General features: G+C 47.7%; 3 protein-coding genes across 6 annotated transcripts; all 3 read left to right on the forward strand.

Moving 5' to 3' along the window:
* The first annotated feature begins 738 nt into the window (after nt 1-738).
* PV09_09571 lies at nt 739-8,711 on the forward strand. 4 transcript variants are annotated; one of them, XM_016363650.1, is made up of 5 exons: nt 739-899; nt 998-1,645; nt 1,694-7,765; nt 7,814-8,041; nt 8,157-8,711. In XM_016363650.1, exons 2-4 carry the CDS (start codon nt 1,455-1,457, stop codon nt 7,980-7,982), a joined length of 6,432 nt encoding a protein of 2,143 aa, XP_016208528.1. In that variant the 5' UTR covers nt 739-899; nt 998-1,454; the 3' UTR covers nt 7,983-8,041; nt 8,157-8,711. The 4 variants fall into 4 exon arrangements, with proteins under 4 accessions (XP_016208528.1, XP_016208529.1, XP_016208531.1 ...); XM_016363651.1 differs by having other exon boundaries at nt 1,149-1,645; XM_016363653.1 differs by having other exon boundaries at nt 1,307-1,645.
* Nucleotides 8,712-10,000: 1,289 nt separating this feature from the next.
* PV09_09572 (uncharacterized protein) lies at nt 10,001-11,320 on the forward strand. The gene is made up of 2 exons (XM_016363654.1): nt 10,001-10,352; nt 10,414-11,320. The coding sequence occupies exons 1-2, from the start codon at nt 10,320-10,322 to the stop codon at nt 11,059-11,061; spliced, it is 681 nt and encodes a 226-aa protein (XP_016208532.1). The 5' UTR covers nt 10,001-10,319; the 3' UTR covers nt 11,062-11,320.
* A 97-nt stretch (nt 11,321-11,417) lies between these two features.
* On the forward strand, nt 11,418-14,494 carry PV09_09573 (uncharacterized protein). The gene is made up of 5 exons (XM_016363655.1): nt 11,418-11,608; nt 11,668-11,795; nt 11,849-12,584; nt 12,638-13,303; nt 13,354-14,494. Exons 1-5 carry the CDS (start codon nt 11,538-11,540, stop codon nt 14,252-14,254), a joined length of 2,502 nt encoding a protein of 833 aa, XP_016208533.1. The 5' UTR covers nt 11,418-11,537; the 3' UTR covers nt 14,255-14,494.
* The last annotated feature ends 149 nt before the right edge of the window (nt 14,495-14,643 follow it).

The raw sequence follows: 14,643 nt of genomic DNA on the forward strand, positions 1-14,643 counted from the left end.
CGCAGTTGTGCAAGATAAGAGGCGTGCTCAGGGTGCTGGATGACAGCAAACATTTTTCGCGACTATCTGCCCCGCACCAATCAACGAAGGTTGAAGTGATGGACGTGGGCGGCGGCGCCCACGAGCTCGCAATGTGGCATGGGCTTGTCAAGCAGACTAATGAGCAATGATCCAAACCATTACTGAAATCTCGCCCAAGGGAAGGTTTCAAACAGGGAACCCTGGAGCCCGAGCTAGGCCTAGCTTCTTGCGTTTTGCTTCCTGCAGGACTCTGCAGATGTGGGGGAACACTTTCTTTTCCCTCTGCCTCGTTGCGCTGTCGGAGAGAAGCATTATATTGACAAAGCAGAAGAGGCTATTGGGACCGCGCAGATCCCTCAGAAGCTATTGAACCAATGCTTCTTGGCTCCGATCCCTTCTTTAGTGCAGGTGCCATCTCGACACGCGAAAGTTTACGCTAGGTCCGCGAGCAGTGTAGCCAGCAGACGTCGACAAGAACGTGAGCACTCCGTTGACGCATGGCTCAGTGGGTAGTGGCAAGCGTTAAGTCTGAAAGGCCAGGCTGCGAGGAGTCGACGGTGGCAAGTGGGCGGATGCAACAAGCTTTGGGAGAGGAGCGAGCAGAAGGGAGCGAGCAGCGGCAAGTGAGAAGGGCACGACGGATGGATGGCTCGTGGGCCTGTTTTCGCACCAGCTGGCCTAGATCAAGTGACAGAAAAAGACCCCACTCAAAAGCTCCGAAAAAAAAGTCCTCAAAAGGTCGTCCTCGTCCCGTTCGACGATCAGATCACGGCCTCGGTCTCAATAATCTCTTTCAACCTCTTCCCGCACTCGATTGCTTCCACGACCCCATTCTTCATCTCTGCGTGAGCCTGCCAGTCACTGTACGAACCTGTGTTGTAAGTCTTCCACTTTTATTCATCTGCCTCGCCATCCTTCGTCGTCCAGCCATCGATTTAAATTGCCCTGACATGATTGGCGCATTCCTTATCAAAAGTTGCCGTGCGGTTGCAGTTCAAATCAAGTTGTGTTTTCACTGTGACGTACGCGCTGTGGTCACAAAGGACATCATTCTCACCTCCATCACATGCAATAATCGAGAACTTTGCCTTGCCGCTGGATGTCACTCACCGCGGCGAACAACCTAGATATCCAGCCTATTGCTTTCTTTTTGCTGCTTTCCCGCTCTACCGCCATTCCCACTCCCGTTGTACTTCTGATCCTCTGGGAGAATTGGCATTGGCCTTGCAAACTCATTCGAGCGTTGCTGAGACGACACACTGATTCTTTCTTTTTTCTCTGCTAGTGTCATTGACTTTGCGAAATTCACTCCTTCCTCGCACAGCCTGTCATAGGACTCACTCAAGCGAGCAATATTTCCAACCGATACTCCGCCAGAGTCGCATCCTATAGCCCCCAATCAAGCGATTTGCCTCGGCGACCGCGCCGAAAGAATGGTACAAGTCGCGTTTGCCGACAGCAACAGCATCCAAGTGAGTGACAATGGGGAGGAGGAGCTGCCCTTCAGCGTCTTCCCTTACCAGGAGACATCGGAAAACAAATCATGGGCCGGCACACTCCCTCTCAAGCAGGCTCTGTACGACCCTAGCCTAGAGAAGGATGCTTGCGGTGTTGGATTCGCTGCGTAAGTTGCTCAACCCCAATTGTGGTCCTTGAACTAAGTGCGTTGCAGACACATAAAGGGCAACCCGAGCCACAAGATCGTGACAGATGCGCGCAGCCTTTTGTGCAACATGACACACCGAGGCGCCGTTGGTTCCGATGCTCGGGACGGAGATGGAGCAGGTGTAATGACCAGCATTCCTCACAAGTTCTTTTTAAAGAATTTTGAGCGTGAGCAGAACATCAAACTTCCAAATATGGGACAGTATGCAGCTGGCAACCTGTTTTTTAAGCCTGATGAGTCGGTTTTGAAACAAACAATCGACACCTTCGCCAGCGTGGCCGATGAACTTGATCTTCGTGTGCTAGGCTGGCGAGAGGTTCCTAGAGATTCTACTTTGCTAGGTCCTGCCGCTGCTTCACGCGAACCCATCATCCTTCAACCTTTCGTTGTCCTCAAGTCCGCATATGGTGATTCAAATGAACCAAAGTCGACTTTTGCCGAAGACTTTGATGAAGCTTATTTTGAAAGACAACTCTACCTTCTACGCAAGCGAGCAACACACGTCATTGGTTTGCAAAATTGGTTTTACCTGTGCTCGTTGAGCAATAAGAACATCGTCTACAAAGGCCAACTTTCTCCTGTTCAGGTCTATGAGTATTACCATGACTTGGTAAACGTAGACTATGAGGCACATTTCGCACTGGTTCATTCACGATTCTCCACCAACACCTTTCCGAGCTGGGATCGTGCTCAACCTCTACGCTGGGCTGCCCACAACGGTGAAATAAACACTTTACGTGGCAACAAGAACTGGATGAGAGCCAGAGAAGGCGTGTTGAAGTCAAAGCTTTTTGGAAATGAACTCGACCTTTTGTATCCCATCATTGAGGACGGTGGGTCGGACTCTGCTGCATTTGACAACGTCCTGGAACTGCTTACCATTAACGGCGTGCTTTCTTTACCCGAAGCTGTCATGTTGATGGTACCAGAGGCTTGGCAAGGTAATCGCTCAATGGATCCCGCAAAGCAAGCTTTCTATGAGTGGGCAGCATGCATGATGGAGCCTTGGGATGGTCCAGCCTTATTCACATTTTCGGACGGGCGTTACTGTGGCGCCAACCTCGACCGCAACGGTCTGCGCCCTTGTCGATACTATATTACCGATGACGATCGCATCATTTGTGCTTCCGAAGTTGGCACAATTCTCATAGATCCTGAGCGAATCGTACAGAAAGGACGCTTGCAGCCAGGACGAATGTTGTTGGTGGACACTGTTGCTGGCCGCATTGTTGACGATACAGAGTTGAAGCAGACAGTCGCAAGTCGCCATAATTTCCGCGCTTGGATTGACAAGCATTTGCTTTCCCTGCCACAGATTTACAGTGAGCTCGCTGATAGAGGTGTCGATTTGTCATACGCCCTATCTGAAACAAAAGTTCAGGAAGACCCTAGGCTTAAGGCGTTTGGATATTCCCTTGAACAGGTGAGCTTACTCTTGGGGCCCATGGCCGCTGATTCCAAAGAAGCTTTGGGCTCTATGGGTAATGATGCGCCTTTGGCCTGTCTGGCACAACAACCACGTCTTTTATACGAGTATTTCCGGCAGCTGTTCGCCCAGGTCACCAATCCACCCATTGACCCCATCCGTGAGGCAGTGGTCATGTCCTTAGAAGCATATGTGGGTCCTCAAGGCAACTTGCTGGAAATGGACGAAACGCAGTGCGGACGTCTACTTTTGCCCTCACCAATTCTTTCTCTCGAAGAGTTCAGAGCATTGAACACTATTCAGCAGTTGTATCCTGGTTGGAGTGTAAAGGTTATTGACATCACGTTTCCCAAAAGCGAAGGTATTCAAGGATATTTTAATGCTTTGGACCGCATCTGCGACACTGTAGCGGAGGCGATTGAAGAAAATTACAGCATCCTCGTACTTTCGGACCGTGCTACTTCCGCACAACGTGTCGCGGTCTCTACTCTATTAGCCACTGGTATGGTCCATCACTATATGGTCAAAAATCGGTGGCGAGCGAAGGCAGCGCTAATTGTGGAGACTGGCGAGGCACGCGAAGTGCACCACATGTGCGTCTTGGTTGGATACGGCGCCGATGCTATTTGTCCATACTTGGCGATGGAATGCATTCTGAAAATGAAACGCGAAAACCTAATTCGCAAGCCACTTACAGAACAACAGCTAATTGAAAATTACAAACACTCTTGTGACGGAGGTATTCTCAAAGTCATGAGCAAAATGGGTATCTCGACATTACAGTCGTACAAAGGTGCCCAAATTTTCGAGGCACTCGGAATCGATGACTCCGTTGTTGATCGCTGTTTTACAGGCACAGCGACTCGAATCCGAGGTATGACCTTTGAGCTCATTGCGCAGGATGCATTCGCGTTACATGAGAGAGGTTTTCCAACGCATCCCATTGTAGAAGTTCCTGGTCTTGCTGAAACTGGTGAATATCATTGGCGAGATGGTGGTGAGCCTCATGTGAATGATCCAACGGCTATTGCAAACATACAAGATGCGGTTCGCACGAAGAATGACAAATCGTACGAAGCATACTCTCGCGCCGAACTCGAGCGTATCAAAGACTGCACTCTTCGAGGTTTGCTTGACTTCGATTTTGAGCAAAGACCGCCCATTCCTATTGACCAGGTCGAGCCATGGACCGAAATCGTCCGTCGATTCTGTACTGGTGCCATGTCGTATGGATCAATATCAATGGAATCACATTCTACTTTAGCTATAGCAATGAATCGGCTTGGTGGCAAGTCTAACACAGGTGAAGGAGGCGAAGATCCAGAGCGGAGTCTCCGGTTGGAAAATGGTGATACCATGAGGTCGGCCATTAAACAAGTCGCTTCTGGCCGTTTTGGAGTTACCTCAAACTACCTCGCAGATTCTGATGAGCTTCAGATTAAGATGGCACAAGGGGCGAAGCCTGGTGAAGGGGGCGAACTACCGGGTCATAAAGTCTCTGGACCTATCGCAAAGACTCGACATTCTACGCCAGGTGTGGGACTGATCTCGCCTCCACCTCACCATGACATTTACTCTATTGAGGACCTCAAACAGCTCATTTACGATTTGAAGTGCTCAAACCCGCGCGCTCGTGTATCTGTAAAACTTGTCTCCGAGACTGGCGTTGGTATTGTCGCATCTGGTGTAGCCAAAGCTAAAGCTGATCACATCTTGATTTCGGGTCACGACGGTGGCACTGGTGCATCCAGGTGGACCGGAATCAAATATGCAGGCTTACCATGGGAGCTTGGTCTCGCCGAGACACATCAGACGCTTGTCCTGAACGATTTACGTGGTCGAGTTGTCGTCCAAACCGACGGTCAGATCAGAACGGGACGGGATGTTGCAATCGCCTGTCTCCTTGGGGCTGAAGAGTTCGGCTTTGCTACGACGCCTCTCATTGCCATGGGCTGTATTATGATGAGGAAATGCCATCTTAATACATGCCCAGTTGGTATTGCGACCCAAGATCCTGAACTAAGGAAGAAATTCACCGGCACTCCGGAGCACGTGATCAATTTTTTCTATTATGTGTCCAATGAGCTCCGAGCGATCATGGCTAAGCTCGGATTTAGAACTGTCAACGAGATGGTTGGAAGATCTGAGGTTCTACGAGTTAGAGATGACTTACGATCCCCCAAAACAGAGAACATTGATTTGTCTTTGATCTTAACTCCAGCACATACACTTCGACCAGGTGTCGCAACTTATAATGTCCGCAAGCAAGATCACAAGTTGCACCTCCGTCTCGACAACAAGCTCATTGCCGAGTCTGAGCTTGCTCTTGAGAAGGGCCTTCCTACCAGAATCGAATGCGATATTATCAATACTGATCGCGCTCTTGGGGCCACACTTTCATATCAAATATCAAGGCGCTACGGCGAAGCTGGTTTACCAGCAGATACAATTCACGTTAATATCCGAGGTTCTGCCGGTCAGTCGTTCGGCGCATTCTTAGCTCCGGGTGTGACATTGGAACTTGAAGGTGACGCCAATGACTATGTTGGCAAGGGTCTCTCTGGTGGGCGTTTGATCGTCTATCCACCTCGCACTGCCGTTTTTAAAGCTGAAGAAAATATACTAATTGGCAATGTCTGCCTATATGGTGCCACAAGCGGAACCTGCTTTTTCCGAGGTGTTGCGGCCGAAAGATTTGCCGTGCGCAATTCTGGTGTGATAGCTGTTGTCGAAGGTGTTGGTGACCATGGTTGTGAATACATGACTGGCGGTCGTGTGCTCGTACTTGGCCCCACTGGTCGCAATTTCGCTGCTGGCATGTCTGGAGGCATAGCATATGTTCTCGACATGCACCATGACTTCGAGGGCAAAGTCAATCAAGAAATGGTCGAGCTTTCTGGGATCGATGATCCGTCTGAGATTGCATTTGTTCGCGGCTTAATTGAGGACCATCACCATTACACTGGCTCTGAATTGGCTGCTCGCATTCTCCTTGATTTCAGCCGGGCACTTCCACGATTTGTCAAGGTTCTACCAACGGATTACAAGCGTGTTCTTGAGGAAGAGGCGACCAAGGCAGCTGCTGCGAAAAAGAATGAATATTCGCTGCCCATCTTATCCAGCAATGCAGCTCGAACTTTGAACGAGGAATCTAAGTTAAAAGAAAATGACTTGGAACCCAAAGAAGACAAAAAACATCATTTGCTCGACATTGAAGAGAGTGTGAGTGATGTGAAAGCGGAAAAGAAACGCGCTCTGGTCCTTGACAAGACGCGAGGCTTCAAGCTCTACCAACGACGATCTGAGAAATATAGAGATCCGAGAATACGGATCAAGGACTGGGCCGAGTTATCCAAACGCCTTAATCAAGATGAGTTAAAATATCAGACAGCGCGTTGTATGGATTGTGGTGTTCCCTTTTGCCAATCGGAAACCGGATGTCCAATCAGCAACATTATTCCGAAATGGAATGAACTTGTTTTCCAAGGCCAGTGGCGTGATGCACTCAACCGACTGCTGATGACGAACAACTTTCCAGAGTTTACTGGCCGTGTTTGCCCAGCTCCTTGCGAAGGTGCTTGCGTCCTGGGCATCAACGAAGATCCTGTCGGCATCAAATCTGTCGAGTGTGCCATTGTCGACAGGGGTTTCGAAATGGGCTGGATAGTTCCAAATCCTCCAAAGTATCGAAGCGGAAAACGAGTTGCAATCATTGGGTCTGGTCCTGCTGGTCTTGCTGCCGCTGATCAGCTCAACAAGGCTGGTCATATGGTCACAGTCTACGAACGCGCTGATCGCATCGGCGGTCTCCTAATGTACGGCATTCCAAATATGAAGCTTGATAAAAAGATCGTTCAGCGTCGTGTGGACTTAATGGCAGCAGAGGGGGTCAACTTTAAGCCCGGAGTGACGGTTGGTGAGGGAGACGTTACTCTTGAATCACTGCGCTCTTCCAACCATGCCGTCATAGTAGCTACTGGAGCTACCGTTGCTCGGAATCTGCCCATTCCTGGACGTAACTTGGAAGGAATCCATTTCGCAATGGAGTTCTTGCACAAAAATACCAAGTCGCTCCTAGACTCTGGTTTAGAGGATGGTTCATACATATCAGCCAAGGGTAAAAATGTTGTAGTCATTGGTGGCGGTGACACTGGTAATGACTGCATCGGTACTTCAGTTCGTCATGGTGCAAAATCAGTCATCAATTTTGAGCTCCTCCCCCAACCTCCTCCAGAACGAGCCAATGATAATCCTTGGCCGCAGTGGCCTCGTATCTACCGGGTCGACTACGGTCATGCCGAGGTCAAAACACACATGGGCAAAGATCCACGAGAATATTGCATCATGTCGAAAGATTTTGTAGATGACGGCGAAGGCAGAGTCAAGGGGATCAATACCGTACGCGTTGAATGGACAAAGAGCGCAACAGGGGGATGGGATATGAAGCAAGTTGAAGGAAGTGAACAGTTTTTCCCCGCTGATCTTGTTCTTCTGTCAATGGGCTTTCTAGGACCCGAGGAACGTGTTCTCGATGGAAAAATTGAGCTGGACGGACGCAAAAACGTCAAGACTCCGCCTGGACAGTACAGCACGAATTTACCAGGAGTCTTTGCTGCGGGTGACTGTAGACGGGGCCAAAGCTTAATTGTTTGGTATGTCGAAATATTCTAGCTCGTTCTTATCCTGCTAACATGAGACAGGGGTATCAACGAAGGACGTCAATGCGCTCGAGACGTTGATTCGTTTCTCACTGGAGTTGGCTCGCAGCTGCCTGTCACTGGTGGTATTGTGAAGCGACCGCCCTACGAACTCCTTAATAAGATCGAGAACGCCCCTCGTAAGAACCTGATAACCGCGGAAACACAATGATAGATAAGTAGTATTTCCATTCGCAGGAGCTTTATTGTACTTGTACAATCATCAACAAAGTATGTTCCGGTCTTCGATACTTTCGCTTGTGACGGAGCTTCATGACCTGCCGAGCCAACATGCGTCTTATCTATCTTTACTTATGTCATATGCCACTAAGCACCTCTCGACTAGGTTTCGCAATTTCCATAGAGCTTTATTGATATTTCAGTCTAAGCATTCCAACTTCTTCAAGAAAGCACAAATGTCATAACCCCCTTTAGACCTAAACATTACTATATCGACCGCCGCTCAACTGATGAAGTTCAAATTTTACGCGTAGGTAAAGAAAATAACCGATAATCAATATGCACGGTATGGCTTTGTTATAGACCAAGTGCTCTTGTCCTGTTCTGTCTAGAAAATATAGCTACATGCTTAATACTGACGCCGTAATGAAATTCGAGAAAGTATGGGAAAGAACAGACATAAAATCATACATTGTTGTTACACCACTCAATTACTGTATCAGTCGAAATGTTCGTCGAGCCTACCAGTTCCTGTGGACATTCTACGAGACTATCTATAATTGTGCCCTGGTAAAACCTCATAGATCTGGGCTACATGATTGCACGAAACTTCACAACAGAGAGCAGCGGCCAACATTCAGGATTGTCTACCTGCATTGCACCTGCCTCTATAGCGCCAGCGCCAGCCTTATACGTAACACTGTGTATCACAACGAGAAACATTGTCGTCAATAATGATTCAATATTAGTTCTCTACATCAGTGTCAAGCTTGAAAATTTGCAGCAATGTGTGCTCAGCGCACCAGAGCTCACCTTATTATGGCAGTGCACTAAATGCATAGCCTGCGGTTTCTCATCGCTCAGGCTGAGTTGAGAGTACATGGGATCTATTGAATAGACGCTTCGACGTATCCCCATCTGAAGAAAACTCAATGCATGAAAAGAGAAACATAGCTAAAAAAGCATGTCATAAGTCTCACAATCCATTGGATTATAAAGCAGTAAGACGTACCGGACTGCGACAGGAAATGTATAGTATCAAAAGCTCATGCGAGATATCTTTTCTGTGAGCAAAACCTCAATCCACTGTCAGTCTAAGCACATACCAAGTATCACGTGACATAAGCAAACGCTGGCTAGATAAGAGAGGAGAGCCAGGGGTAGGCGACAGGAGAACAACCATACAATCCATCAGTCAAGACAGCATACAATGAACTAAGCAGGTTTACGATCTTACTTATGCACCATTCATCGTTCCCGTGATCTTCCGCACAGACATTGACATCCACTGCCTTATTTACGTGATTAGGAGTAATGCTACCATCAAATGATAATTATTCTATATCCACCTAGAGACTTTATTAAGATGCATGAGTAGACTATCAGGAGCCCATGTACTGTGCAAATAGACAGGCACAAAAACAAAATCTAGTCCATGCTATTGAAAATAGCAGAACGTTTAGATCGCATCTGGAGATAGAAGCGAAAAGAGAACCATACTCATAAGCACTTGATTCGTTTGATTAATACTGTGGAGTTTTTTGCAATAGTCTCCTGGCTCTTAGGGTAGAGGAGTTTTCTAGCATTGAATTTCGGTGGGAACATCAATAAAAATGGTAGATGTCAGCGCCGCTAAGAACAAGTCGAGCAACGCCAACTTACTGTACGCATCATGCCTTTGCAGCAAATGAGCAGGGGCTTTATACTGTCGGCGTTCGGTACGTCAAAGTTCATTAGCGAGGCGCGCCAGAGGTAGCTCCTTCTAAACAGAACCATATTGACCGAAAACTCAAAGGCGAGCGATTGTGTGCTTCTGATTTCGATCGTGGGTTGAGGAATAGTGGTGCGAATCGCGAGAATTTGAAGGGTCCATAATAGCTTAAAAAAATTCAGAGCGTAGTTCTAGTGTAGTTCTAGCTGCTCCTTTATTAGAACTACGCTGCAGGACCCCTGCCCACAATAGATTCAAAATGGTTGCCTAACCTCTTCAGCGGGACCTGAAACGGCCATGCAGCTGTAAAAGTCGTATTATATCGTGAATTCCCTTTTTGTGTACGAAGATTGTCAGAGTGACCTGTTTGTGACGCTGGCAGTTCAATACACTAAATTGGACTGTAGCCTTGGCAATCTGTAGAGCTGTCCTACGGTACTGCATCTTGGCATGGTACAAAACCTAAAGTCCTCCGCGAGCGACACTCATCTTGTGATGACTATGAAACATCATGAGGCTACAACATCATTGAACGCATCTTGCTAATCTTCTCGCCCCTTGTCGTCTGTCCAAAGCTACCCACGATTGAGAACAAAAAACTCATGCCATCTTCCAAGGATGCTATCACTGCCTGCAATTTTACCACGCCACGTAAGAAATCTCTTTCTCGAAGTACGTGCATGTTTCTACAAACTGATCTGACGGACGCCAGCATTTGCTCTCCAGACCACTCGAAATCGATGCGCATAATGGAATGCAGACACTTCCTGCCCCGCAATCCTCGCGGAGGATGACAACTTCACATACAGCTCTCTCCACGCTTCATGCTGATGAGCAGATCATTCAGCTCAGGAAATCCAGTGTGAGACGATACGGCGCAAACTGGCTTCGGCCACCAGGCATCACGAAAACTCTTCAATCCAAGCTAGAAGAGGCACAAGAGCGGCTGGAACAAATTGAGATACAGCGCAGGGATGCGGAGTTGCGCGCACAAGAGGAGGCTGCTCGACTGGCCACCCTGGGCGAGCCTGGTGCAAACCACGACGGACTTCTAGATCAGGAAGAACAAGACCTGGATGCCGATGTGCCCGATGCAGAGCATACGGGTGCTCTATCCGATGAAGATGCCGAATTCACAGCAAGCGTCACCTTTGATGCGCCAAGTTTATTACACGAGTCGCCAAGTAACGACACGCAAGTTGTGCTCGGTATGGAGGACGCGGAGCTTGATGGTACGCTGCAAGACGCAAGGGATCTAGAAGATATAGGAATGGAATGCGATCTAGATGATGATGTCCCTCTGGCTGGCAGCTATGAGCACACTGATACTGAACAGGAAGACGACAGTAGCAGTGAGTAGGATGAAAATAAATTTACATTCAGCAACGCGTTCTACCAACCCTATCTCACAAAGCAACAGCAGTACCAGGGGAAGTTGAATGAGTGATGAGGGCGAGCCGCTTGCTTGTACTTCTTTCGTTCAGAGCTCACCTGACTTCTCAGGTAATATTACAGGCGTTGGTTTGCGGAACTCCACCAGGACCCCACAACGACGTTGATTTCATTGCTATTGTATTATACATAGTTCTACATATACGCAATAAAATGTTTGCGGAGAACGTCTTAAGTGTGCTTGGCACATTTGGTTGGCGTGTGAACTTCATTGTGACGTCAAGGCTCGAGCATTAGCGCAGCCCGACCCCTGAATGAGCGAACCTTGCTTGACTCTCTTGCAAATTCAGTCTTCACCACATCTCCCCAACCTTCCAAGCAATTGAAGATGCCGTCAACATTTTGAAATTTAACAGCTACGTAACTCAAGACTGAGAAGGAAAAATGAAACTGGCACTCATATCAGTGCACAAGAGAGGGCCTTTTGGTATCAGCTCCCCTTATAAAGCCTCAAGGTACCCGGGGTTCATAGACCTGCCATTGAAGTACAGAGAATACTAAGGTCATCATATAGGCTCCTAATTTCTCCCTCAACATCGAGTCAGCCAGCTTATTGCCTTCGGGCATTATCCTTGGAGGCTGGCGAGGGCAAATCTGGCCATATTCATATTGATTCCAATGAAGGCGTCCTGTTTTTTGGGAGTACGGCTGTGCGATATATTTCTATGCCATAAGCTCTTCTAACTTGCCCTTAGATGTATTTCCGCTGCGATTCAAATGGCTGCTGCGCTTGCCGTGGCAGGCGGAAGACATACTCGGCAAGATGATTAAGGTCACCCTTTCGAAATCTAAGAAGAATCCATTGGACATTGTACAAAACCTAAAAATGCCAATCAAAGTGACTGAAGTCCTTCCAAGGTTCAAAGAAGGTGGCGCATTCGTCAAATTCACATATGGAAGTAGTATCTCAGCCGAGGAATTTGAGACCAGAATATCGGATTATCTAAAATCAGAAGGCATCAGGCCGTGGTGGAATCCTTTTGATCGCGTACGTGCTAGTCTAGTTCGTGGAAAACCATGGGTGGAGGATCTTTATCGCTTGCCCAGCACTAGGATAAGAGTCGAATTCGTTGCCACTGATCCTAACGGTGACGCAGTCGAGCTCTCACAAGAGCAGCTGTACAGCTTCTTTAGACCATATGGCAAGCTTGTCGATATAATTCCACAGCCGCCTGACTCTAAGTTACTCCCACGCTTTGCGTATGTTGACTTTGCCAACATTCACAAAGCGATCATGGCCAAAAATTGCCTTCATGGTATAATCATACCGGAGGCTGAAGGGGGTGGTAAATGTGGAACTGTCTTGCGACTCGTGTATGAGCGTAAAGCAAAGACAAACTGGGTGTGGGATTGGGTCTCCACGCATACTCGCGTTGTGCTCCCTGTTGCCGCCGCACTTGTAGCAGGAGTCACTGTGGCAATTTTTGACCCGTGAGTCCAAGTCGAACAACAGCGCTTATCTTCTGTTTGCTAATATGATGTAGGATTCGAACGTGGTTTATTAAGATACATGTTACACGACAATTCGATATCTCAGACAACAAGTTCTATCGTTGGTTTAAAGCACAAACTACCGACCTTTTCCATCGCAGGTCTACTGATGAGGCTGGAATGGATGTCATTTGGAACGATCGCAAGGCCAACATAGACCAGATTCGAGGCTGGCTCCTTGAATCCTCGGATACTTTCAATATTGTTCAAGGTCCACGCGGCTCGGGGACAAGAGAACTTGTCAAGGAAGCACTCAAGCATCGCAAGTATAAGTTGGTGGTTGACTGTAAACAAATACAAGAAGCGCGAGGCGATTCTGCAACTATATCTGCCGCTGCTGCAGAAGTAGGTTATCGACCCGTGTTCTCCTTCATGAATAACATTAGTGGTTGGGTTGACCTAGCCGCACAAGGAGCTACGGGCGTGAAAACTGGCTTTTCGGAAACTCTCGAGACACAATTGGTGAAAATATGGAACAATACAGCGACCGCACTAAAATATATTGCGCTTGAGTCTCGGAAGGAAAATGGGAAAGATGCGAATCTATCTGACGATGAATATCTTGAAGCTCATCCGGAGCGACGGCCTGTTGTGGTAATCGATAACTTTCTGCACAAGAGTCAGGATAATCCCATCATTTATGACAAGATTGCAGAATGGTGAGCTTTGAGACAACAATTAGTGTGTTTGTCTAACCTTCATGGGACAGGGCGGCAAGGCTGACGACTGCAAACATTGCACACGTGATCTTCTTAACTAACGATATGTCCTTTTCAAAATGCTTGAATAAGGCCTTGCCTGATCGTGTCTTCAGACAGATATCTCTTAGCGATGCTTCACCTGCAGCTGCTAAGCAGTATGTAATCTCTCACATCGACAGTGAGGGTGACCTGAGTGATGACCCGGAAAATCCGGGCAAGGAGCTCTTACCATCTCAGCGGAGAAGAGATTTAAACGAGTTGGATGAATGCATAGATAGCATCGGGGGTAGACTTAGTGACCTCGAGTTCTTGGCCCGTCGTATAAAGGCTGGCGAAACTCCTCGTAAAGCCGTCCGAGAAATGATCGAGCAGTCAGCATCCGAAATTTTCAAAATGTATCTCACTGTTCAGGATGACAGGAGTTCTCGCAAATGGACGGCAGAACAGGCTTGGTATGTCATCAGATGTTTGGCAGAGTCCGATTCGGGGATCCTCCGCTATAACGAAATAATACTCGCTGATGTCTTCAGAGGATCGGGAGACGCAATTCTGCGAGCACTTGAACAAGCTGAACTGATCTCCATAATGGTTGCCAGGAACGGGAGGCCACGGGCAGTGAAGCCTGGAAAGCCTATCTTTCTTCCTGCCTTTAAGCATCTATCAGAAGACTCTGTTCTCCGAAGCCGGCTAGACTTGGGAATTTTAGGTGAACTAATCAGAACAGAAACTGCAGCAGTTGAGAAATATGAAAACGAACTGAAACTACTCGGCGACTTACAGAGAACGCCAGGCGAGATTGTACCTCGTGTTCGATGGTTACTTGACAAGCTTGCTGCGAGTCAAAAAAAAGTGGAGAGTTATGAGCTGGAAAGAAATAGCTTGAAAAAAATATTCAAAGACGAATTTTGACGCGCGTGTGATGGATCATCCCGCCAATTCCACTCAATGCAAGGAATGTAGAGATCAGGGTTGATATTAGGAAACGACTTGCAGTGGGTTGCTAAATTTATTATTACATATACTGGAAAATTAATGGTATCAACCACTTGGTTCTATAGTGTTATACCCCCGAGGTAAAATGCAGAACAAAATGATTGCGTCAGGCCAAATGTCAGAAATGAACCCTCAGAAGAGGAAGACGGTCATACACGATCTTGTGTAAAGTCAACTTGACATTTAAATTGAACGACCAAAAGCGAGTGGGATAGGCAAGGTCAGGACTGGGGGGATTGAAGGGCCAGGGATGGCGGGGTATCGTGCACGGATAGGAACGGAGGCCTGAAGGAGGGGGGGGGGGG

This window comes from Verruconis gallopava (assembly GCF_000836295.1).
Source record: "Verruconis gallopava strain CBS 43764 unplaced genomic scaffold supercont1.81, whole genome shotgun sequence".
Classification (NCBI taxonomy): Eukaryota; Fungi; Ascomycota; class Dothideomycetes; order Venturiales; family Sympoventuriaceae; genus Verruconis; species Verruconis gallopava.